Source organism: Tinamus guttatus, unplaced genomic scaffold, assembly GCF_059628265.1.
Source record: "Tinamus guttatus ecotype Peru unplaced genomic scaffold, ASM5962826v1 Tinamus_guttatus_pri_ptg000197l, whole genome shotgun sequence".
NCBI lineage: Eukaryota > Metazoa > Chordata > Aves > Tinamiformes > Tinamidae > Tinamus > Tinamus guttatus.
Window position 1 is genome coordinate 4,527,977 of NW_028288731.1, and position 25,689 is coordinate 4,553,665.

Genomic DNA, 25,689 nt, shown 5'->3' on the forward strand with positions numbered 1-25,689 from the left:
TGTTAATGGTGACTACAAGGCAACAACACTTGGATCTAAAATGTGTCTGTTTAGATTATCAAATAGATTACTTATATCCTGAAAAGTCAATTAAGCTGTCATTTGAATCAGGGTTTGGAAATACTTTCAGTATGACATCATTAACCTCTACCTATGAACAATTCATTATTTCTCTGAGATTACTGGCACAGAAAGGTATTTTGCACATTTTTATGTTTCTCATAACACAAGACAAATGTAGCTGATGTTTCTCATGCACGAGAACCAATCCATGCAGGTAAAACTTTTAAATTAAATGCCTTCTCTTTCACAGTCATTAACTAACAGTTTTTCTCCTCCTTGAAAATCGAATTTTAGAAAGAAGGAAGTATGTATGACACTGTAAAGGTCAACAGACTTCAGTAAAAAAAATACTCAGTGGCTATAGTATTGTCCAGTTGTTCTAAGTCACATAGTAATGCTAACTTTTTTTTATTCCAAGATTTTAGCTGATCTCACCAGTTAACTTTTTTTTATTATTGTAGACTGTGATAGACTCCAGTAGCGCTGAAGAATCACTGTATTGTGTCACAAAACAGGTACTGCTGCAGTAACAATAAATACTGATTTGTGTTAATCACAGTATTTATTATTATTTGGTAGTAAGCTTCAGCATCTTAAGTCTGTGTCTTTTGTGTGTATCTCAACAATGGAGAGTCAGGATCTCTGAGAGAAGTTAAATAGTTTTTGTGTCGCTCACTTTGGTCATCCCTACTTCTGCTAGGCAAAAATTAAAATAAGTCTAGACAGCTCCCAGACTTACCAAAATGAACACTGAGCCATTTTAACTAGTATGCTTAAGATCTGCACCACATTTTTTTTAACTGTTACCTTTAAATTAGAAATGCCTGCATTTGTATTTTTTAGGTAGATCTGATCAAGTTTTTATCACTAAAGAAATTGTGGCAAGAATATTAAGCAGCTGTTTGCTATCTTCGTGTGAAAATCTTCTCAGTGTTTAATACATTTGGTTTGAAAGGCTAGTAGTCTTACCTAGTTTTACCTGATTTTAGTATTTGTCATAATATTTTTTTTAATTTGAAATTTAACCATGACCAGCTAGCATACATTCAATTAAAATTTATTGAGTAATTCCAGTTATATAAATAAGTTGTGATAAATTGTAGTACAACAATAGTCCTTAATTGTGAAGCTAGAACATTAGCTTTAGAACATGTGGATTTTGTATTCTAAGTAGTGAACTGTAGTTATGAAATCAGTTTGATATTTTTCTAGTCACAGGCTAGAAAATATTTTTACTGACCTAGACACAGGAAAAAAATGGTAGTGCTGTACTTAACTGACATTAAAAAATAAAAAAATCCACTATGGATTCTTTAAGCCATACATCAGAAAGGCTTATACAATCTAGTATGTCTTCAAAATCAGTCATCTGTGAGAAGCATTAAAAGACACTATAATACCAAGCTATTATCATAGTGTCCCGAGATGTTTGCTTTTGTTGAAATTGTACGTGTATTGTTCATGTTCCTGAGCAATGTCTGTATTATATTCAGCTGTGTATTTTAAAGTATAAAGTGATTGTTTTTATTAGCCAAAAAAACCCACCCACTGTTCTTTAAATGACATAATGCTGTTAATCTTTTTGCAATAATTGTCTATTGAGGCAGTCACCTTAGGACAAATTGTTGTTGCTGCTATTAAACCAGACATGTAGGAATTCAAAAGAATCAGCTAACTGTTGTTTAGATGAAATAATTCATAGAGTCTAGCACAGTTTGTCTTGTGCTTAATCACCAACTTCTGAAATGTAGCATCAAGTGTCCTATTTTTTTATTTTCTGCTCTAAGGTACACAGTTCATATTGCAGAAGATGCTTCACATGGCAGTGTTACTATTTTAGAATATTGCCTCTAACCTCCCGCTTCTTCCTAAATAGGATATTGGTCTTTGTAAATGTGTGAGAATAAACTGATACGGTCTAAGAAATAAAAATGCTCTCTCTTTTCTTGTAGGTATGGGGCATGGAAATGAACATGGCCACGGCCCCAGCAAAATGGAGCTCCCTGACTATAGGATTTGGAAGGTAGAGGGAACGCCGCTCGAACAAGTCCAGGAGAGGCTGGCTAGACGGGGTCTGAGGGATCCATGGGCTCGGTAGGTGCATGAGCCTTAGAAACAATCCTGACAGTAGCATCAGCCTAAACTTGTCGCTGCAGAGGACATTTTCTTTCTTTCTTTATTTTTTTTTAAAGGGAAAAAGGGAAAATGCATCTAGAATAAATTAGTTAAGTTTTTGTTTACTTTTTTTGTGTGTGCGAAGGTTACTACCACTGCATTACTTTGGCCAGCTTCCTCATTTTACAAAGCACCCTTGAACTTTGTGATGCTCTGGTGGATCCCGATCAGGCACAGTGGCCACCCAAAACACTACAGTAACATCAGGTCTTGTACATGAGTAACCCAGTCTATTTTCAGCAAAGAGACTGTGTGCTCAGATCTTGCTGAAGTCAGTGGAACTTTATATTTATGTTCTGAGTAGACATAGGAGCATTCACATACAGTGGAGGCCTTCATTGAAATGAAGAAATGTGCTAGTTTATAATGCATAATTTAACTTGGCATTTCTTTTTGCTAAGCAGTACAAACAGGGTGAACTAAGGCACAGAAGATTAGGGTTTTTACCTGTAAGTTGTCCTGATCTACACAAAATACCTCCTTTTTCCCACGAGTTTCTGTAGACTATTTAGGCAGCTGTTAAAACAGCGCTTAACATACTTACTGCCAGTATGAATCTTGCTCAAGTACTCTTTAACCTTGGACACTAAGAACATTAAATGCCTTGTGCTGTATTGTATAGTCCTTCTGCAAGACAAAAGCTGCACCAGCAGCTATTCCAGGAGCTTTCACAAAAGTAACAGCTTCACCTGTTTGCTCTTGTATCAAATCACTACAAGAATAGAAAAATGTAATCTGTTTAAGAAGTTGTTGCTATGTTAGATGCTATAACCCCTGGAGGGGTTTGGAATTGAAAGCCTTTTTTTTTTTTTTCTTCCTTCCTTTGAAAGAGTTTAAGACTGCAGAGTAAAACATACAGTTCTAATGATGCTAAGAGTAATTGGAGGTACAAGTCCTTAGGCTTATCAGCTACCACCAAATTTTCCTGGCACCTTTCAGGTGTGTTGCCTCAGTTTGTAGAACGCAAGCAGCCTTAGATTGTTTGTTTGTTGTGTTTTTATGTTTTTCCCCCATGCTTTAAATAAAATTGTCTTCAGCAAACATTAGGCTTATTCCAGAAAAAAAATGGACACAGTTCAATATCATAAGTTAAGTGTAAATTAGTATACAAGTTTTAGTGCATACATTTCCAAGTACAATGTTCAGAAAGTGCTGCAAAATAGCGAACTGGAAAAGGGTTTATGTACTGCTTGTTCCCCCTCCTAGATGAAAAATTGAGAAGGAAAGGAATTGAGCCAAAGCTCATGAGAAGTTGAAATAGGGAATAAAGTGCAAAGCATGAGATAATTCCTCCTAAGGAATCCTGCCTAATGCAAATTTTATGTAAAGTAATATTTCAGTTGCAGAGAAAGATAAGCTATTATCCTTTATAAAGCATATATAAAGCTATAAAAAACTATATTCCTTCATAAAGGAAAAATTCAAGTATCAAGTTATTTGTTTCAATAATATGAGGAAAAAAAAAATTTAAACGTTTCACACTAAAAATCCTGAAATAGTAATCCTCATTAGGGCAACCTCCTCTAGTAAATATTAAGTTCCTTCTAACAAGGTATCAACATTACTTTTGTAGCAATGCACGTATTCCATACAGAATAATCTGTGTGAAAGATGATGTATTTGAAAACCTAAGACTTACCAACAAATATCCTTCACTAGCAACGACAAGATGCTCTTCTGTGCTAATATGACTTCATCTTGAGTCACAGAAACATAACAGCTACATAACACACTTGGGGGGGAAGATGCTGTAAGTGTTACATGTAGTTAATGTGAAAGGCACCTAAAGGGTTAGAGGTCAGATCATTCACCTGTGGTAACTCCTGTTCCTTTAATGCTTGAACTAGAGAAATGTTACACACTCAAAAGTAGATTTGCTGGAAATCTCTCAAGCATCTTCCTTCCCCTCCATATTTAATCACAGTGGTTGCACTGATCTTGTTTTATTCTTTGGTTGTCTTTCTCCTAGTAATGAAGCCTGGAGATTTATGGGTGGCTATGCAAAGCCTGTCACCTTAACAGAAGTCGTTACTAAGGGATTCAAGTGGGGATTTGCAGCTTTCGTCATAGCTCTTGGCATTGAATATGCAATGTTTCCTCCAAAGAAGAATGGAGGTCATCACTGAATACCAAGTATGAGAATTTATTGTTTCTAAATGAAAGTGTACAATAATCTGCTGCTCATTCTGTATCTGTAAAATACATATTAAAATCTAACACAGACAAAAGCATGTTTCTTCGACTTCATTATGTTTGTGCAAGAATTAAAAATCTTACCAAGAGTAATTCCTAAATTCAAACCTAACTTCAGACTAGAAGGAAGAAAAATTGTATGCTATCAGACACGTATGTTTGCTCTTCATACTACAGGAAGTCCCAGCAGTGCTCTTTCAAGCACAGCAATATGTTGCATCAGATTTTCACTTTTTTTCAATACTGCATTAGTTACGGTTTTAATGACAGTTACTTGTTGGTAAGTGGCAATTAACTGTTTGGCATTTCTTAAGGTCTTAACTTCTAGAGACATGCAAGAGTGGGTAAGAGTAAATAAACATATACATTATAATAAAGCTTTAAAAAATGCCTTAAAGTATATGAAAATACTAAAGTTGACAATTAACCCTATTACAGTGTCTACTAATTTGATAGACTCCATGCAACAAAATCTGCTGTCAGTGTATTATCCAGAAATTAAACTTCTCATTGTTGTCACATTTACTAAACAAAGTAGCATGCTTCACTAAACAATAACTGTACCTCATGTTAATACAATTTCCAATTCTTAACAAAAAGTGGAAAAAAAAGCATTTTTCTTTGCCTAGTGTAGAACTTAACTGAATTTGTAATAGTATATAGTATTTTCATAGCTAATATCTTTATAATTTGGGCTTTGAATTTCATATATTTCCTTAAATTATCTGCTTCTAGCATGCCTGAGGCACGCCATGAAGCAGAAGTAGCTGAACATCATATTCTAAATCTTTACGCCATTACTAACATAAGGAGGCTACTATATCTCAGTCTTTAATCCAGACAACGGGATATTTGCGTGACCTAAAAAGCAAAATCTGACCAAAAGAAAACTTCAAATACCATTGGACAGTTATGTAGTGTATTTTCAGCTTGAAAGAACTATAGAGTATCCTGAAGGCAATAATTGCAGGTTTACCCACCCCTCAAAAAACAAAAAACTTTAAGCTCTTAACAAGTAATGGGTAAAATGCCTATATATATATATATATACACACACACACACACATATATATATATATAATCACATCACTATTTCAGTGAGGCTATACCAGAGTTTTAGTTTTTGAGCTAGTACATAACACTGTCAAACAGAATAGCTGCAATTCTACCCAATTTTACATCTCTGCATGACATTGCCTAAGGCCTTGTTCACTGGTCAAATAGCTGCTTTACTGAATTTGTTTTCTTGCTTAATTATTTCTCAAGTATCCCTATGCTATTGCATCATTTCATGAAAAACAAATCAAGAACATATGGTGTGAACTCTGTTGCAACCAAACATTTTCACACTGTCCCTTAGGCAGTCCTACCCAGAATACACATTTGCAAAGGCTGGTATTACTGCTTGTTCTAACTGGATCTAATATTAAACTGCTCCAGAAAGCTGAATTTTAGATGGCTGTTCAGAAGCACACGATTAACATTACACATGGGTTGATGAATCTTGCACTTCAGGTATGTGCTGCTCACTTTTGCTCTTTTGTAGTTACAGTTTGGTATCCACAACTGATCTATATGCAGACCGACTGATTTGTTCTCTGCCCTCTAACTCTGTAGTTCCTTGCTTTTCCAGAAGCATAGGCCTTAATAAAAGGTTATTCAATAGTTGCCATTTCATTTGGTTTTCTGTTGGAAACTGTTTACATGTTCTTCTACATGTATTCTCTTTAGAGGTTTTTGAAAACTTAAATGTGTGGGTTTTTTTTTTTTTTTAATCCAGATTTTGGCTTGTTGTGAATTGTGGTACATGGAGAAAGTTAAGAATTAGTAAGCTGGAATCTTATTTGTCTTCATTAACTTCAGCTAAAGTTTCCAGAAAGCTTAAAAGCAAGTCATCCCAATTTAATATAGTTGTTCCATAAATTCATGTTTAAGTTAAGAAAAATCTTAAGAATCAGCCTTACAAGCAATCTAAATTAAAAACTATGCCCAATCTACATCTTTAACTGTTAATTAAAATTATACTAATTTAAGTGAAACTAATTTATAGATTAAGAAGGTGCAATTCAGTGATTTAATAGCCAGAAAGCATTCCAGACACTGCCACCAATGGCTGCCTACATTTATCATGAATTTACCATACCAATATTCTGGAGTATAAAAATGTCTTTTCCTGTATTTTCTAAAACAGATGTAGCGTGTAGCACTACTTATGCATGCAATACTCTAAGGTTTTTATTTCACATTTAGTACAATAATTCTTCCTGGAAATAGAATATTTCCTATGTGATAATAAGTACCAGACCTGTCTTAACAGTAATCATAGCAACGATGTCCTAAAATTAAAGCAGCCCTCCTACCAGCACACCTGAGATGATTTTACAGAGTAAAGAAAAGGGTCACAAACAGCAGGGCCACCTGCAGGTGAAAAAAAAAAAAAAAAAACACATGATGATAATGAGGTATAAGAAAGCTTATTCTGTTCCTAAGTTTTGAAAAAGAGAACTGGTGATGGTTACAGCTTTGTCAGCTTTGTGAGGCACAGATGGAAATTCTATCAGTAGTCAGGGAGCTATTTCTGCTCATCTCATTCATGGTTTGTTATTTTTGCTGATGCCGATTGTAAAATTTCACATTATTCAGCATAAACCTCTGAATTACTTCATACTCCAGAATAGTTTTCTCTATATTTCTAAGTTTTCTACCCTTAATAGGCCAATCAACAGAAAATAATTTTCAGATAATATTTTTATTGTTGTTCCTATGGCAAAGAAATGCTTTGAGGGAAGAAAAAAGGAAAGAAGAAGAAAGAAAAACTCCTTCCTTACAGTGTTTGTTTAAAAATATATATATATGAAAGAATATTATCAACATGACACATGAATAGATATACTGCACTCACACCAAACAAAATCCAACTTATATATAATTTTAGGAGGAATAACTTCTTACATAATTTTCTCTTGTTTTACTTAGCTAGGAGAATCTAGAAAACAAATCAGAACAATGCTGTTATTAGATTGACAGAAATATATCCAAGGCAAAACCCCCAAATCTCTCTAAATCAAAACAAATAGGACTATCTCTTCTCAATCACATCTAATCTTACTAGAATCCTTTATGTAAAATCTGACCAGCTTCTACTTTGAGTAGCAAGTTTTCCTTGCTCTTACAAGGGGAACATTTCACTTTTTTAACTAATGTTATTCCAGAGAAAACTCAGCTTCAACTGCTCCATTTTTTGCAGGGCATAGAATGTTTTGTTGTGTTGTAAGTACTTCTAAGACCTTTGGACTTGAAGATTTTTTTAATATACTGTGTCCAAATTCACCACATAAGGATGAGGTTTCTGTCTAGTTTTGCCAACAAAATAGTCCAGAATTTTATATTTAGAGAGAGCAGTTCCAGCTGTGACACTAATGCCTGAGAGTAAGTAGCTTGACGGGACTTGCCATATCATAGAATCATAGAATGCTTAGGGTTGGAAGGGACCTCTAGAGATCATCTAGTCCAACTCCCCTGCATACGCAGGGACACCTAAAGCACGTGGCACAGGACTGCATCCAAGCGGGTTTGAAGATCTCCAGAGAAGGAGACTCCACAACCTCTCTGGGCAGCCTGTTCCAGTGCTCTGTCACCCTCACTGTTAAGAAATTTTTCCTTAAGTTCCTATGGAATTTTTGGTGTTTCAGTTTCCGGCCATTTCCTCTAGTCCTATCAGTGGCCACCACTGAAAAGAGACCATCACCGTCCTCTGCACTCCCTCCCTTGAGGTACTTATATACACTGATCAGATCCCCTCTCAGCCTTCTCTTCTCCAGGCTGAACAGGCCCAGCTCCCTCAGCCTCTCCTCACAGGGCAGATCTTTCAGGCCCCTGATCATCCTTGTGGCCCTGCGCTGGACTCTCTCCAGAAGCTCCACATCCCTCTTGTACTGTGGAGCCCAGAACTGGACACAATACTCCAGATGCGGCCTCACCAGGGCTGAGTAGAGGGGCAGGATCACCTCCCTGGCAATACCCACTTTGGAGGAGTGAAATATTGAAACGAAAGCTCAAAATTGCCACATAGCTGTACAGCAAATTAGTTCAGAAAGATACACCAAGACCTGTACACAGATTTCTTTTTGTACACCACCCTCACTGAAATGCCCTGCTATACGGAATATTTGCTCACCAGAGTCTACATTTCGTTACTGAAAACGACTGCAGGATCCACCACTGAAAGGCTCCTGAGTCTAATCGTCCTGAAAGCTCTGCAGCTTATACATATATAGATCACGCACTCGTGTCTATCCGCACACACATCTACCGAAACAACTTTCATCCTTCCCTTCCTGGGCTGTAGTCAGAAACTCCGACAAGTCCCTCCCAACACACAGAGAAACGCGCCCAATCCACTGCCGGGCGCCATCTTAGCCCCCTCCCACACGGACCTAACGGCCACTCTTCCCGCCCTTTCCCCCGCGCCTCCTTCCTCTCAGCGCCGGCCGCCATTTTGTGCGCAAGCTTCGCCAGCAGGTGGCGCCGCGCGCGGCTGAGCGGGCGCCTCGCTGCCATTTTGCGAGTGTACTGCGGTCGAGGCAGCGCGGTAGGGGGTGGTGTGAGCGTTCCCTATACTGAGGCGGGTTAAAGTCCCACCTGCGCAACGGAAAGAGAGTGGCTGATGTCCGTAAAACACCTAATGGCCACAGGCAGTAGCGGAAAGGGCTGGCTACTGCAGTTGCGTAAGGAGGGGGAGGCAGCTGTACCGAGTCCCCTCGCCCCTCAGCGAGGGCAGCTCTCCGACCTGAGCGGCGGCCGTTGCCGGCCGCGCGCGGAGGCGGCTTCAGTCCCAGTAGCGTCCCCAGCCACAGGAAGCTCTCCGGGTGCCTCATCCCGGAGCTCGCGTTAGAGAGAAAAAGCGCCCCGGCCGTTGCGTCTGCCCCGTGCCTAAAAACCACGCCCGGTGCCGGTCTCGACACCGCCCCTTCCCTCCCCTCGCAGCACCGCTCCCAGCTGCGGACCTGGCCCCGGCGCGGTGGACGAGACGTCCTGGGCGTGTGTGGGTGCGTTATTCCTCCCCTCTTCTTCTTCTCCCTCCCCGAGCCCTTAGGTTAGCGTCCCCGCACGCCTCGCTCCAGGATGGGGCCCTGATCCCGCCGCGACCCGCTCCCGAGGGGCTCCGAGCCGGGCTGGGGACAGCGACGGGGTGGGCGGCCTGGCGCCAGCGAGGCCCGAGCCCGCCCGCGCTCGCGAGGAGAAACGAAACCCAGCCCTTCGTCATGCAGAGCCGAGTTTTCTTGCTGCTTTTTTTTCAGGTTGAAGTGACGTAGTTAAAATGAGGCGGAAATCCTTGAAATTCCCCAGGGTAAAGCTAGTTTATTGGAATTTTTTTTTGTTTAGGAAGACTGGAATGTTGAATTAGCTCACTTTTAAAGGGAAACTAGTGTAGTCTCTACGGGTTTACACCGAGAGCAAAGCATTTAGGCCTAATACAAGGATGAGCAAGCTGGAAGTTACTGCGGGCTTTCCCTAAGAGCCTCGTACCAGATAATCTGTTTTTACAGGTAAATTTGAAACTTGTGGAAAATGCCCTGAAAAAAAAGTTTAAATCACTTAAAAAAGATGATATGTGATGAAATGAGCACTGTGTGGTCTGACCGCCTCTATCAAAGTGGCATGGAGGGGCCTTGTAGCTAGTTAACCTACTCTCCTCGCCTGGTGAGGCGCTTCTGTTGAGCCCATGCTGTGAAACGGAGGGCTTTTCAACCAGGAATGCAACACCGATGGTAGATTCTATTTTTGCTGCTGCGGAGGCACTTACTAGGCTTACAGAACACCCAAGAAAGAAATGCCGTCTCAACTTGAAGGTTGTAATTGTAGATGATCATTGAAGTGCGAAAGGTTTCCCTGCTTCTCCTGAAAGATTTCTGCTTCTTAATGTGAGGCCTGGTAGATTTTTTTGCAATTGATGCAGGACACTGCTTTTTGCCTTGCTAATTCTGGTAATAATGTGCAGCATTTTTATTCTTTTTTTGCAAGCGTAGGTCCTTTTTTATTTTTGTGAAGGGAGTTTAACAGCAAAAAGTAAAATTGCTTGAGCCTTATACATGCACAGAGCAGGTTATGTATGTTAATGGTGTCTTGCAGATCTTTGTGAAGTTCTAGTATATTGTTACTTCTCACACCTTAAAAAATACTGGCCCTTGGTTTTGAATGCGTTCTGCATGGACTACAGGCAATGTAGAACTGTACATAAAACAGAATTATAATTAATTTTAATATTTGCATAGAAGCCAAATAATATACTGATGTTTTCCTAGCTACTTTCCTAGTATGGAATGAAAATGACTAGAATGGTCTGAAAAGTAAATACACTTTTCTCAAGTGTTTATCTTAAATTCTTACTTATAGTGCAATATTCCTAGTCAAAAGTCAATGCAAGTTTAGAGTAAGTTTGCCTTTGACAAGGGTGCTTTCCCATAGCTGTAGGTGAGAAATTCATCATGGGAATGTCCGATCAGCTTTAAAAACTTCCACTTTGTTAAGGAAAGCCTGAAAATATAATAAAAGCAGACACTTGCATTTAAGTGTGCTTTGGTAGTAATCCCCTTGAGACATAGTTTTCTATCAGTCCTCTTTTTGGGGTCACAGGATGACTGATGAGTCATTTTTTTCAGAGACCTCATGACTTTTTTTTTTTTTTTTTTTTCCCCTGCAAAAGCCTGTGATAATTTGGGGTGATTGTGAACTAAAATAGCCAGACTTACAGAAATCTGTCTCCTCTGCAGTCATCCTCCCTCGCTGTATCTGGGGCTTTCCTGATTCTTTGATTACTGAAAGAAAAGTGGGATTCTTTGTTGTGTGTGTAGGCCTGCCCCCTTTACTCACTGTCCCTAATATTGCTGAGACAGTCTCACAGTACCCTCAAATACATCAATGCCAGTGGTTGTGTTAAGAAGACTTCTGCTATTTGCAGTGATTTTGGATCTCTTTTAAATTGAGAATGTAATTAAAGTAAGTGCAGTACCTAAGCAAGGCACAGGTGGGGTTTGTTTGTTTTTGTTTCCAAGACATGGAGCTCTGTCCGTATTAACCATCTTCCTGCTCTGTAACATTTGTGCTGAAGTCTTTGGTCAGTGCACTGAACTGAACAAAAGAGGAGAGTCTTAAAAAGTATTTTCTTGCAGCAATAATGGCAAATTACATGCACACATGAACACACAAATTACAGAGGCAACTTTCTGTGCACACTATGAACTTTTTTATTATCTCCTGGAAAGGTATGCTGTTTTTCTCTCATTTCTTTTTGTAAAGAATTAACATTCAAAAGTTGTGCTACAGGGCCCAGGTGATCTACATAATTGAAGGCTAGACTGCTTTGTTAAGAATTCTGCTATGGCTTTTCTCTTCTTCTTCAGCTATCTATCTTGCAGCTATGATAACTTTACCAATGATGTTTGCAAAAACTGTCATACCAGATGGGTGAAACATGATGCCCTTTACCTCTCATGGTCAAGTGGGTCTGGCTCAGACACATGCAGAAGAAATGCCTCACATTTGCCCAAATGATGTAACATTCTTGCTATCAAAATGTTGCCATCACGCCAGCATGATTTTTGGATTCAAAGTCACAAGCATGGTTTCAGATACTGGAATACTTATTTCATGCTACTCGTTCTCCAAACTCTGCAAGAGTGCACTCTTGGCTACTGACTATATCGGCTCAGGTATTTTTTCCTGATATACCTGTTTCTCAGGGGACCATGTGAAATCAAGGAAAAGAATGTGTGATCCTAACTAATTTTTCCTTTGTTTCCCTCATTAATCTTAGGAATTAACCCGCAGCTTATAATGTTGATATTTTTCCAACAGCAAATGAGCTGAGGTCATTAATTCTGTATATGGACTATCCATGGAATATACTGGATGAAAAGCAATATGTGCTAGATCTGGATGTGTGAATCAGTAAGACAGCCATGATCACATGTCTGTCTGTCTGCGTTCTTTGGGGTAGAATTGCATACAGGTAAGAGATTCAGTACTGGAAGTACTGTTCAGCGTTTTTCTACATGACATGTAATCTATCTTACATGATGGGAGTTAATGAAAATAAGTAGTTCTGGTGGTGGCAGCAGAAATTGAAGCTAATACTCTAGTTATTTATTCAATTCCAAGGGTTATTCTTTTTTTTCCTTGTGTTTAATTTTATTTCAGTTTATTTATGTTTCCCAATATTAAAAATGTCACAGTGGAAAAAAAAAAAAGGCAGCCACTGGCCTGTCTGTGCCTTCAGAGATAATAAAACAGCATAATGAAGATAGGAATTTTTGTTGTTGTTGTTTTGCATGGTTTAATCACTTGAGAAGATTTTAGTAAATAAGACATCCCATCTTGCACTCTAGAATTCAAGATAATTGCTGAAAAATATTATGTTGTGAATACTTCCTCTATTTTGATTTAATTTAGGGCAAAGCACATCACAAATACCTGGTAGTATTTATATATGTGTTTTAAGTACTTCTGTCTATAACATGGCATTACACTACATCATGGCACTCAAAAACACTTCCTGAAAAATGCCTTGAAACTTCTGGATCAGAACAGGGGATGGTGGGTTGGTGGAAAGAGGTTGGAAATTGAGATTTAAAATGCTGTATAACTTAACTTAAAATGTGACTTCTTATCAGTAGGCTGATGACTTTTTTGGTTGGTTGTTTCACTTCCTATGGAATTTACAGACTTATGCTAAGGTAGTTTTGCTTACTACCCCCCAAAAATTGAAGTTCTTATGATCTACCAACTACTTTTTGTTCTGTAATGAACAGCTGGGAGAACCCCTTACAGAACAGTAGGTCTTTATAGTCTAAGCTGACGTTTTAGTTGTTAGTGGATATTTCTAGAAAGAAGTTTTAGCTTAAACAGTAGATCACTGATTAGAACCTTTCAATTCTCTCCTTCAGAGCTACTTTTTTAGAAGATCTAGTTAAGATTGAACACCGGAGAAGCACTCCTGTAGAAATGGGCTTTGGGTCATGTTGGCTTCCTGTTTAAAAAAAAAAAAAAAAGAAGATCAATTTTAAAGAGACAACAACAAAGTGATGACAAAGTGCCAAGTGCCATCTGCCCTAATTCACCAGATTGAACAAGAATTGGATAAAGAAGAAGATGAGCTAATGATTTTCCTGTGCCGGGACCTTGCTCCTGACTTAGCTACTGCAGACCTTAGAGAGCTGCTGGTGACTTTGAATGAGAGGGAGAAACTGTCTCTGTATGGCTTGTCTGAGTTGTTGTACAGAGTTAAGAGGTTTGACATGCTGAGGAGGATCTTGAAGACTGAGAAGGCAACAGTGGAAGCTAACCTTGCCAGATGTCCCAGACTTATTTCCGATTACAGGTAATGTATGTTTTTCAGATTTCATGGCTACTCTTGTATTCAAAATGCTGCTTTTTTTGCCCCTTCCCCCCCACACCTTTTTTTTTTTTTTTTTTTTTTTTTGGTAGAAATTGTCAGGTCATGATGAAAGAAGGGTAGAAAAGGGCATCATTATATACAAGTTGTAATGAAAAGAGTATTTAAAGTTTAGTTCCTAAAGCAAGCTTTGGTACGTTCTCTTAGTCATGGCATTACAAGCATCAGGATGATTGTTAATTGATGGCAACAATTATGCTTGCTCAGTTCTGGATGAGCAGGTAGAAATGATATTTAGCAGAATGTTATTAGTGATTTTTTTTAAAAAAGTTTGTTCAGGGTTTTTAATGTGATACAGCGTTTCTCAGGTAGCCTGTCTCTAAACACATTCTTGTCTTCAGTCTTAAGAGCCTCTTCACTTTTAAGAAACTCCAGTGATTTTCTTTCAGAGACTTCAGAAAGAAATAAATGTACCCATAAGGAGGATTTTCTTGTGTTGACTTGTGAAAGAAAATCCTGAATCAGATTTTTTAAAAGTTGAGAGAAAACAGAATAGCAGAACAAATCTTTACTTCATCTGTGTTGAAATGTGAAGGAGAACTCTGTTTCACCAGCAATGGCTGTTACATAGGCAATCTGACATTATCTGCTCTTTTGTTCGGCGATACTTTTCACCATTTAATCCTTCCTATATATTTTAAAGTGTTTGTGAAGGTCTGTCATATGGCCAGGTAACTCTATGGAAATGTATTTCATGATGTCCTAGTGTGCCAGAAAAGAGTCTGCATATCACTGTCTTCTGAAAGAAGATGAAATTGGTATTTGTATAATTCGGATTTCATTTGGTAAATTGTGTTCTGGTTGCTGCTCTGATTACAATTCTGTTGTATAGTAATTGGCATTAAGGGTGTTAGAACTGAATGATGGTATGCAAAACAGTTCAAAATAATAGGAAATCATTGTATGAGATACAAAATCCATATTTATTTTCAAATATATCTAGAAAATGAATCTGCCTTTTTTTTCTTTTTTTCTTGATATGCAACAATCATAGTTGCAGTATTCCTAAGAGTTGCCTCAGCCATCTGCATAGAATACAGACTGAGCTGACCTTGGCTGATGAGTTCCCTTACATTAGTATCTGTTTACTAGGCTGTAGTTACTGTGATGGCCACAGTTCTATCTTGAGATGTAAGCAGAGACAGGAACAGAAATTATGTATCTTAATTTTCAGCATTGAACCCTCTTGTTTAAAAATAGCTATTATAGAAAGATGCAGGAGCAGATGACCAAGAGTAGGTGTTTTGTAGATGGATTGTGGGACAGAGTACAGTTGGTTCCTGTGTTTAATTAGGAATGGTGCATTGAGGCAAACATGGGAGAAGATGGGGAGATGGGCAAAGATGGGATCTTGCTGGAAGCTCATATTTTAGAAATGTTTCAACTTTATTTCAGGGTGTTAATGGCAGAGATTAATGAGAATCTGGAAAAAGAAGAAGTCGATTCACTTGCTTTCCTACTCAGAGATTATGTACCTCGTATGAAAATGGGAAAAGATAAGGTAACTTCCCTCTCCTAGCCTTCTACTCTAGAGCAATGAGAGATTAAAGAGGAATATGATTAGATTTTTTTTTTTAAGTAGTAGTAGTAGTAAAAGAAGCTAGAGAAACAGTAAGGCAGAGCAGGGAAGTGTTGCAACAGTGAATGGTATTACCATGAATCTCACGAATGTCACAGGTGGAAGGCATAAAATAAAGTGTTTCTTCAGTATTTATGATGTGCGTGTTCACATATGTAGGACCTCAAATATACCTTGACTTACTCCTTTTCGTTTATGCTCTGTTTCATTTAGAAAAATATAGTTTTAACTAAGTCATTCTCAGACTACTTGCATTCTAAATCTCGAGAAAAAATCAGTTCAGTAGAGAGGATTCAGAAAACTTGTCCATTGGGCAGAGGAGAGAGAGAGGCAAAATTCCTCCTTTTAAAGCTATTATTTTTGGCATCTTAGCTGATGCTCCAAGTGGTTTGCTTTGTACAAAATGCTTCCTCAAAAACTTTTTTTTTGAGATTATTTGCCCCTCATTTCCGGTCACAATTATGATATAATACTGAGGGCTGTTTTCCAGAGTATGAGCTAATGACTAAGAAAGGGTTATATGTATAATTCCTGAATATACAATCCTTACTACCTCATCGAATTATTTCCTGGGTTGCTTTGTTTCCCTAGTGGACTTACTTTTCCCAGAGTTATTGCTAGAGAACAAATTATTAGTAGGACAGTTTGTAGTATTTTTTTTCCCTTTTGTTGCTCTAGAGTTTTATAGGTCTTGTGATTGACCTAGAAAAACTAAATTTAGTGGCTTCTAATCAACTGGATTTGTTAGAAGACTGTTTTCAAAACATTCACAGAATGGACCTGATTAGGAAGATTCAGAAGTACAAACAAGAAGGTAAAATACTTCTCAAAAAACTTTTAATTATTTGTCTTGTTTGTTTGTTTGTTTGTTTGTTAACTGCATAGTCCTTGTAGTAAGGATTAGGTGTTTTTTTTACTAAAAATAAACTTTTGAGTTACATGTCAGAGTACTTTCATGCTTCAAGGATTAGGCTTTAAAATGGTTAATAAATCAGTGTATTTTTCAGTGTGTTTCTGTTAAATTTTCAGCTATAATGCCCTCCGTTCATTCTCAGCCAGTATATGTAAATGCACTTCAGGCATCTCTCCCTAATCTCAGTCTGATTGATCCCCCTTACAATTCTGGGGTAAGTATAAAATAAATGAACAGATCCTTTATTTGTCTGTAAATATTGCCCAACATTAAAAGGAGCTACATCTTCCTGGGACCTAAGGAATGAGAGATTCCTAGCAACTAGAATGTTACTTGGTTCTCTACTTCTTGTTATTTGCTGATTTTAGGACCTGATATAAATCTTATGACACTGAGAAAACTCTGTTTTTTCATGTCAGTTGGGAGTATGAAATCTTGGTTTTTAATTTTATTTATTTTTTTTTCTATATATATACACACTTCTCTGGGAAATGAAAAGTCTTGACTGCTTTTTGGAAAATGCTTTTTTCTCGTGAACTTCGCAAAACTCAGGAAAGCAGCATTTCAGCTTTGGAAGTTGAAAGTTATGGTTTCTATTTTTTTTTAGGAAATCTTTTTTTCAGGTTTTGTTTTAATCTCATTTTAACAATAATTTCTGAATATGTCAAAAGTCATCCACCATATTATTTTGAATCAAATTTTACTGCATGCAAAACTTCCTGTGTTTGGGCTAGGTCTGATGTTGTGATAATGTGACCTTTCTTTAGCCTTGCAGAGAAATGTTTTCTGCATGTTTTCGGTAGATACACAAGTGCAAAGCTTGCATACAAGCCCCATTGCTCAATTTGTCTCCACTAGCACAGCCATAACAGCTTTGTTTTTCAAACTGGTAATGGGAAAGTTTATATTGGCTTTCCGTAGGGTTCTAATATTGTTATAACTTCCTCTTGAATTCATGCAAATTTGTCCTTAGTAATATGTATGAAACAATATGTAATCTTTTTATTAATGAATAAAAATACTATTTTGTTGTATATTGCAACATATACTAGTTTCCAAAAGTTTTTTTCTTTATTTTAGATCCAAGATGTGAACCAGGAGAGAACACAAAACAGGCCAGGCCTTATTCAGGGTAAGAGCAACGCTCTGAGTTGTGATTATCAAAAAGAACCAAATAGTGTATTCCAGTGTGTTGAGTTAGTTAATAGCTGTGTTTACAGGTTTTAACAGGAGTTTCTAAGTATTTGGAATATCTAATCCCTGTCTTGTAGTTTCTCTTCTATTTGTTTTGTGGGGGGGTGTCATATCTTAAAAAATAATTGAAATAGCTAGGACTTCCACTTTCATAATCTATTAAATAGCTATATAGTTTATTTGTGAGAAGAGTTATTGAAGACACAGACTAGTCAGCCCTGGTGACCAGTACAGTGCAGCTGTGTTCTCCCCAGCAGAACACAGACAAAATGTGTGTCTATTTTGCCTGCCATACGACTGTCTGTACTAGGAAGTTTTTGTGTCAGTTTGTTTATGGACATCTCCACCAGGCCAAACAGCATGTTGTCAAGTTATCCTGAGTATTGTGTTCTTTCTGGAAACAAATTATAGTTCTCAAATACGGTGATTTTTAGAAAGTAATTAGCTGAATTTTCTCAGCATAAGGGAGAGGTGGTGGTTTTCACAACTAATGTAGACTGTGTTCCAAGTAACATCTTTCTAAATGATTTGGTCTCAAAGAGGTGTGATTGATGCCTGCATGTTGAGATTAAATACATATGTTTTAACCACAGCAGAACCAGTCCATATATCAATTCAGGAATCAGAACCAATGTCACACAAGGTATGTGCATGTGCTTATGTATATTTATAAATCTCCCTATATATTTCCATTAGTTTTCATTGAGTTTTAGGTTTCCTTTAGTTGCATGCAAACAGAATGCGTACATCTCTGTTTTCCTGTGCCATGAGCAGGTTCTGTGAATTCTCTTAGAAAATAACTTTACTATGAAATACTAGCTGCTAATATGCAATCAACAGTGTGCAAAAAGCATGCATAAATGATATGAATGCAGAACACTTATATTCATGAGTAGAAGCTAAGTCAAAACTCATTAGAAGTCAGACCTCTTTCATCTGTTAGAAATGGCAAGGCTTCTTTGTGTGCAAAAATAAAGATTTATGCAAGAAGCAAGTCTGTGAGTTGAAGGAGCGTCACCAACTTTATATTTGCCCTTTCACTTTCTTTAGGTGTTCGATGATCAATACAGAATGCAAAGTCAGCCTTTAGGAATATGCCTGATCATAGACTGTATTGGCAATGACTCTGGTAGGTATCTGGAAATTGAAGTTCTTTTTATTGTTAATCTCAGATAGTTAAAATGACTTCATAAAAAGAATATGATGTAAATCTACCAGTCAGACTGCAGTCATGTCGTTTTAATCAGCCAGTCTGTTATTTATAGTAAGTCTTCTAAAGTAGAGAATTGAAAGGCCCAATCTGAAGCTCCTAACTACTGCCAAAAAAAAAAAAAAAAGAGTTTGCTTTTGAGGTTCAGAGACTCTGACCAAAATAATTTTGGTGGGGAATTGATATTTAGAGAAGGGGAAATAAATGGTTTTCAGACAGACCAGTGAAGTAGTTCAGCTATATTCATACAGCAGGTTATTGCAAGGTATGGTAAACAAGATGTTTCACACCATTTAAAAATAAATGTAGTTGCACTTGAAGTATAACCATATTGGTTACCACAGATTTTGCGTAGCTGATGATACATAATCATAATGCAACTAGGCCAGTTTAATCGAAACTATCATCACAGTTTTAGAGGGTAAGGAAAAGATTAGTTTCTTTCTCTTGATTAAGTTGAAAATTGCACAAAGAATTAAAGGTGTTTTGGTTAAGGTTTAAATTTTTCTGTTTGCAGTTTTAGAATTGAAAGCTCTTGCCTAAGCTGAAACCTCTTTAGTCAGTGGAGCACTTGGGGCTAAAAATAAATATGGAGAGAATGAGAATGCTTGCAGTCAGTTCCGTAATACACTGGGTGACGTGAGGGAAGAGGGTTTTGTGGGCATGTCTTTTATGTTTCTTGCAACTAATGGCCCACACAGACCAACCTACAGTTCTTAGTACCATAGGAGAGTAGATGCAGACCACATACACAGCAAGGAAGCTTTTGCCATTTGTTTAACAATATATTTTACAACAGTGTATTTTAGAACAATATATAAAACAAGATACTTAATTTTCTAGTAGGGTACCAGCAACCAGAAAGATTCACAGTCCTGCTGTGAGTAGGGAAGTAGAACAGAAGAAAGCACTGAGCTCAGCTACGTGTAACTGGGCAGCATTCTCTGGGATTTCTTTTCCTCTCTCCTATCAGGCTCATGAATTCTCTCTGGCAAAAATAAAACAAAAATACAGGGGAAAAAATATACAAAGTAAATTATTCATGTTAAAACATGACTCTACTTCTACTCTTAATAAAATTATGCCTGATTTTTCTTTTCCTCCTGAGACTGAACCTCTCCTCTGATGTGTTGCCTTCTGTTTTACCTCCCAGCTCTTTTCTCTTTCGTGAAAGAGTTAGAGCACAACTGTTTTTTTGATGTAAGAAACTAACTATATAGCCTTTATCTGGAAGGCAGCATGATAGGGTCTGGTCCAGTACCACAATACTTGCTGTCACAGAATGAGTGGTGTTGGGGATGACAGGGTTTAACACCTGAATAGGGCTGCATGTGAAAGATCAGGTCCCATCACACTTGCTACAAGTTGTGGTCTGCTACTGAGGAGGGAAAAAAAAAAAAAAAAGGCATTGCTAGAGAAAATGCAGTTGTGGAAAGTAGAAGAGAACCCAAGGTTTGAAAATGACTTGGTCTTTAATGGGATGTGAGCATGTGCTCATCAGCCTTACTGAGCAGCAATGTTTAGTTGAGCCAAGCCTGAGTGCTTAAATGAAGCAGTAAGTATGAAAAGTAAGCAGAGTGCATAGGCTTGCGTAGACAGGAAGAAGAAATTGCCAAGTCAGGTCAGTCACAGCTGCATAAATTTAGATCTGCGCTTCCTTAGAAGGCACAGGCTTCTTTGCACAAGCAATGCAGTGTGTACACTGCTTTGTAATAGTAATTGCTACTAAACTTGAACATGAATACATTATTTAAAAATCAGTAGATGTGCTCTTTATGTGCTCATGTGGTGATTCAGTATTTGCAAAAGAACAGGAAGAACAAGTGTAATGGAGGAAGATTCTGTTGACTGGAAAGGGCAAAAATGGGTTTAAAAATCAGCATCTGGCATATCAGATGCACCTAAAAATCGTGGCCTAGCTACTGGTGTGCTCACTTGAACTCAAAGCAGGTCTTATTGTTTCTCATTCTCTGTGCATGTCTGCATTGCGTGAAGAGCCAATTACAGCATATGTCTCTGGTTTTTAATGTCACCAGGGCATTGTCAACATTTTAATCTTCTGATAGAAAGCCAGACTTTCACTGAAATTCATTCCTCTTCTGGTGAGACTGAAGAAGCATATCATATTCTTTAAAGGAGTCTTTAGAAAGTCATTGACTATTTTAGAGTTGTTCCATGCTACTTTTGAGGTCTGAAAATATAAAAGATAAAGAAGAGAGCAGGGCGAATACATTAGGAATCATGTCTGCAATATGCAGATGGGTAATTGGTAATATGCACTGAGTCTGTAGTTGTCCCAAGATTTAACTGGAGGAAGCAGAACCAGCATTGTAGGATGATGTAGGATTAGGGACTTCAACCTTTGACAATGATGCCCACTACAAACAATGCAAATTCATTAGATGCTGAAAAAGTTCAAACTGAAATACTGCTTGCTATTTTATAATGATGGTTTTAAGATGATGCAGGAGTTTGTATCTTCCTGGTACATACTATATGCACCAGTGATGTAAGTTACAGAAAAAGCACTAGTTTCTGTAACTCTTGCTTTCTGAATGCACGGCTGCCCTCTAATGGATGAAGTACCTCAGCCAGTAGGTATTTACTAAATGGTACTAATACTAAATCGCTTTTGGGCAAAAATATGTCAGTACCAGATCCTGTCTTCCACGTTAATTTCGAAGGCATATTTTATTTTTGTAGATAGAGCAGATTTTCCTGTATAAGTACAAAAAAAAAAAAAAAAAGGTCAGGAAAGTCTTCTGAAGAATTTTATCAGACTTAACAAAACAGGAAGAAAATTCTGCAATTGTTGTTCATTACCTAACTGTAGTGATAGATTTTGTAGAATTCCTGTCTTTTGTTTTTGCTGAGCAAGTTTGAGCTCTGTTCTCCGTTTTCACTGTCTGTGTCTCTCAAAGAGAACACCATGGTAGCAGAGCTGTTATTTTGCTACCAGTTACCTCTGTAGTAGCACAGTCCTTCGCCTCTGCTAATTAGGCTAAAATTCTGGAGTCAAGGAAAAAGTCTTCTTCTTATGTCTATACAGCACTTATTTTCTCCTGTCATTGTTTGGACTATATATATAGTATAGTATATATATATATACACACACACACACACACACACACACACACACACAGAGTTTATCATAAAGATGTGTGATGCTGAAGCTCTAAGTCAGAGTGGTAGCTTGTGGTTCACAGAACACTTAAATGTGTGTTGTTTCAACCATCATGAATTTTGTTTCAATCCCACATTAATGAACATTCAAAGTAATTATTGAGATATATATATATATATATAGTGTTTCCCTGCAGTGCATGTTAATACAAATGCAACTATGTTAAATTTTGATTTCGGCTATCTACAATTTTATTTTCTAACATATTTGAAATGGATCATCAACAGTGTTCAGCTTTTCATTGCTAAAAAATTCATTCTGTCACTAGGCTTGCCACAGTTTAGGGTGCATTCTTCATTTAGAACTCTTAAAGTCCGTTTTATTCAAAAGCAAATGTGAATGACTGCTGCAGGTTCCTTTTTGACTGAAAGCCTCTATTTTGTTTTGTTTTTCTATTCATTCTGTGATAGTAAGCATTCAGATTAATTGTGACTCCTACACTGCCCATTTCTCTCCTTTACAAACCTGTTCTCTGTGAAGAATTTTCTAGTGTCTTCTCTTGCCTGATATTTTAAGTCCTAAAATTAGTTTCCTAGGATACTGTTACTAAACAAAAATGTGCAAAAATTGGTGGAATTAGATTGTGTGACATATTAGTGTGTCATGTTGCCATGAAGTATATAACTCTTATGAAAGATAAAATGCATATAGTACCATAAGTATGTACTGTGAGATTAATGTGAAGAGTCTTGGGTTTTCAGGTGTTGTGATGAAATGAATGTCTTATTTCCAGTAGTGATCTACTGTAAATACTGTTTTCCTTCAGGAGCGTTGAGATTGAGTCATTATTTAATTATATCTTTCTTTTCTTCCAGATGTGTTGGAAGAGACCTTCAGAGACTTAGGCTATGATGTTCATTGTTTCAGATATTTAAATATGGATACCATGAATCAAAAGTTGCGTGAATTTGCAAGATTGCAAAAGCACAGAAATTGTGACAGTTTCATCTGCATATTGGTCAGCCGGGGTAGCCCTCAGAGTGTGTTCTGTACAGACCAGACCTTTCCTGGATTCCCATTGGAACGAGTAAAGAAATACTTCACAGCAGATTCCTGTCCTGAACTCCTAGGAAAACCGAAGCTCTTCTTCATTCAGAGTTACGTTGTGCCAGAAAATGAGCAAGGATGTACTAGTCTGTTGGAAATAGATGGGAATGATGATAACATCATTTCTAATGCAAAAATACCATGGAAAGTTACTATACCCCAAGTAGCAGACATCTTTTGGAGTCAGTGTAAGGTGGATGTGTCTACACTAGAAAGGTCTCCAGGTTCATCCTCATATTACCTACATTGTCTGGCTGGGCTACTCCGCAATCCCCATAAAAGGTAAATTATAAAATAACCCTTTTTCTAGAACATACTATAGAGGAGGAGCTGTGTTAACTTATTAACTTTTATCCCATCTGGTCCTGAAGTGTCCTTATGGCTGTGTCATTGGATAAAAGACAAATGTACCTCATTCAGGAATGATGACACAGGAAGGTACTGTAGAGTAGGAGTGAATCTTCTCATTCTGGATGGTAAAAAGAAAGCGTGATATGAGACTGTGACATGCAGAATGTGAAAAGAAGGACCTGACCTGGACAATGTATGTCAGTTCTTTAGATTTCAGTGCTTCAGGCAAGCACTCAAAATCCTTCTTCTCCAAAATAACAAGGTGCATATAGGGCAGTTGTCAAATTGAGGGCTGGCTCTTAAGCAATTAAGAAGGGATCATCTTGCAAATACAAAAAGCCTGAATCTGTGGGAGAATGACTGCTGAAACAGAAGGATTTTTTTTTATTATTTTCTTGAGATATAATTCACCCTCCCTTCAGGATCCACAAGATTGATAGTTTGAGTCTTGAGCTGAAACTATAAAAAGTGATTATCCAAAGATATTGTCAAAAGAGATTTGAGTAAAAATCAGATGTATTTGCATATGTAACTTTACCAGCAAAGGTTTTCATTGTCCATTTGGTCTACCAGTCAGCTAGCTGCTGCGTTCCAACGTAGCTGCAGGTCAGCAGTTAGTACCTTTCCACAATCTTAATCAGGAATGGAGAGCATAACAAGTATCATAGTGATTTGGGATATAACATACTCTCAAAAATGCATATTCAACCTTGGGTTTTAAAAATGTAGCATCTGTGGGAAAGACTAAAACTCAACTTTCTTATTGTTGAGTTTGAAAGTATCTTTGAACTCGTGGGTTCTTACCAAATGTTCTGTTTCATTCTTTAAAGAAAAGTTGTGTTTTCTCTTGCTGCAGGAAACTCTCTATTTTAGACATCCATACAGAACTGAACAGAGAAGTCTATGAGTGGAACAAGACCATTGACCCAAGCCAGCAATACTCACTTCTGCTCCAACACACATTGAGGAAGAAACTTTTTCTTTCTCCTGCTTAACCGTTGTTGGAAAGTACTGTCTGAAATACCTTAAAAACTATATCCACACACCTTCATTCATACTTCAAGCAGTGTTACTGCCTTTGTACCTGCAAGTACATGTCAATTCTGAACATGGGGGTTTAGAAGTGTTTTGAGGGGTGTAAGGCACTAAATTCAGTATTTTAATAGACAAGTCTCAGAAAACATGGATAAGAATGGCAGCTAAGAATGCAGTATTAAACTGCAACAGATCTTGTGACCAAATGCAACAGCTGAATAGTATGGAAGAACTCTAAACCATCGCTATTGGAAATCCAAGCTATTGCATTTTTCAAGGTTCTGTTTTTTGTTGCCACCCTTCTCCCCTCTTTTTTTTAAGGATACCTATTAGCTGTGCACTGATGAGTACTCTTTCGATGTTTAAAGCAAAGACTACCATGCAAACCACTAATACATGCTCGGCACCTACTGTGCCTTCCCAACAACCCCATTCCCCTATAATAAAGTAGTTCTGGTCTGCATGCCTCCACAGACTGCAGCAAAAGAGAAACAAGGAGAAAAATTATCTTTTAAATGATTCAGATCCCATTTGCCTGCTGCATTAGAGCTTTTGATTCATCTGTATCCTCAGTATCCTACAGGATACTGAGTACTCAGTACTCTCCACAGCACCTAAGTGCTGCATGTTTCTAAATTGGACTTTTTTTTTTTTTTTGCAGTTGCCTCTGTCCTGAAAAAGACATGATAGAAAATTGCCTACAATGTAGCAGTCTTTTATCAAGTGACATTCAAATTCTCAAATGTGAGCATCCAGAGTTCAGTTGATCTGAACACTATATAACACTACAGCCTAGATGAGATGTTTTGAGATGTATTGTTGCTGAATTTATGGCATATTTCTCCTTCCTAAAACAAGCCACTTACAGAATTTCAATACTCTTACAATCTTCCTGGACAGGAAGAAATTTCAAGACCTTGGCTTGCCTTCCTTCATTTCTGGTGTAGTTATGCCAAGCTTGTGGTGCAGATGTATTTCATGTGTGCAAAAAGAAAAGTATTTTTTTGATTGTATGCTATATGCTAGTTTCTTGAGTTTAAAAAAAATGCAAAAAAAAAGTTTTACTATATAGCCGCATTGAATTTGAGCTCAGATGTCCTTATCTCTGTAATTTTACCAACAATGCATTCCATTGCCCACCAAGTCTCACAGGCAGCTAGCAGTAGTATATTGTTGCTAATTATGATGGCATGGCAATTAAATTTAGTCTGGTAGCAGTGGAAACCATATTTCTCAAGTTTCATTCAGAGAAAAAAAAAGATTTTTTTGAGTAGCTTTCAAAATTGAGACT

At 37.5% G+C, this 25,689-nt stretch overlaps 2 protein-coding genes across 5 annotated transcripts; both read left to right on the forward strand.

Annotated features, from left to right (window-relative positions):
* Window positions 1–523: 523 nt before the first annotated feature.
* On the forward strand, window positions 524–4,466 carry NDUFB3 (NADH:ubiquinone oxidoreductase subunit B3). The gene is made up of 3 exons (XM_010224567.2): window positions 524–578; window positions 2,016–2,157; window positions 4,208–4,466. Exons 2-3 carry the CDS (start codon window positions 2,018–2,020, stop codon window positions 4,362–4,364), a joined length of 297 nt encoding a protein of 98 aa, XP_010222869.2. The 5' UTR covers window positions 524–578; window positions 2,016–2,017; the 3' UTR covers window positions 4,365–4,466.
* Window positions 4,467–12,295: 7,829 nt separating this feature from the next.
* On the forward strand, window positions 12,296–24,373 carry CFLAR (CASP8 and FADD like apoptosis regulator). Of its 4 annotated transcripts, none has more exons than XM_088523745.1 (10): window positions 12,296–12,442; window positions 13,377–13,810; window positions 15,281–15,386; window positions 16,143–16,278; window positions 16,494–16,591; window positions 17,458–17,509; window positions 18,165–18,214; window positions 18,622–18,700; window positions 22,781–23,294; window positions 24,220–24,373. In XM_088523745.1, the coding sequence occupies exons 2-10, from the start codon at window positions 13,515–13,517 to the stop codon at window positions 24,356–24,358; spliced, it is 1,470 nt and encodes a 489-aa protein (XP_088379871.1). In that variant the 5' UTR covers window positions 12,296–12,442; window positions 13,377–13,514; the 3' UTR covers window positions 24,359–24,373. The 4 variants fall into 4 exon arrangements, with proteins under 4 accessions (XP_088379871.1, XP_088379872.1, XP_088379873.1 ...); XM_088523746.1 differs by having other exon boundaries at window positions 18,168–18,214; XM_088523747.1 differs by lacking the exon at window positions 22,781–23,294 and having other exon boundaries at window positions 24,220–24,265.
* The last annotated feature ends 1,316 nt before the right edge of the window (window positions 24,374–25,689 follow it).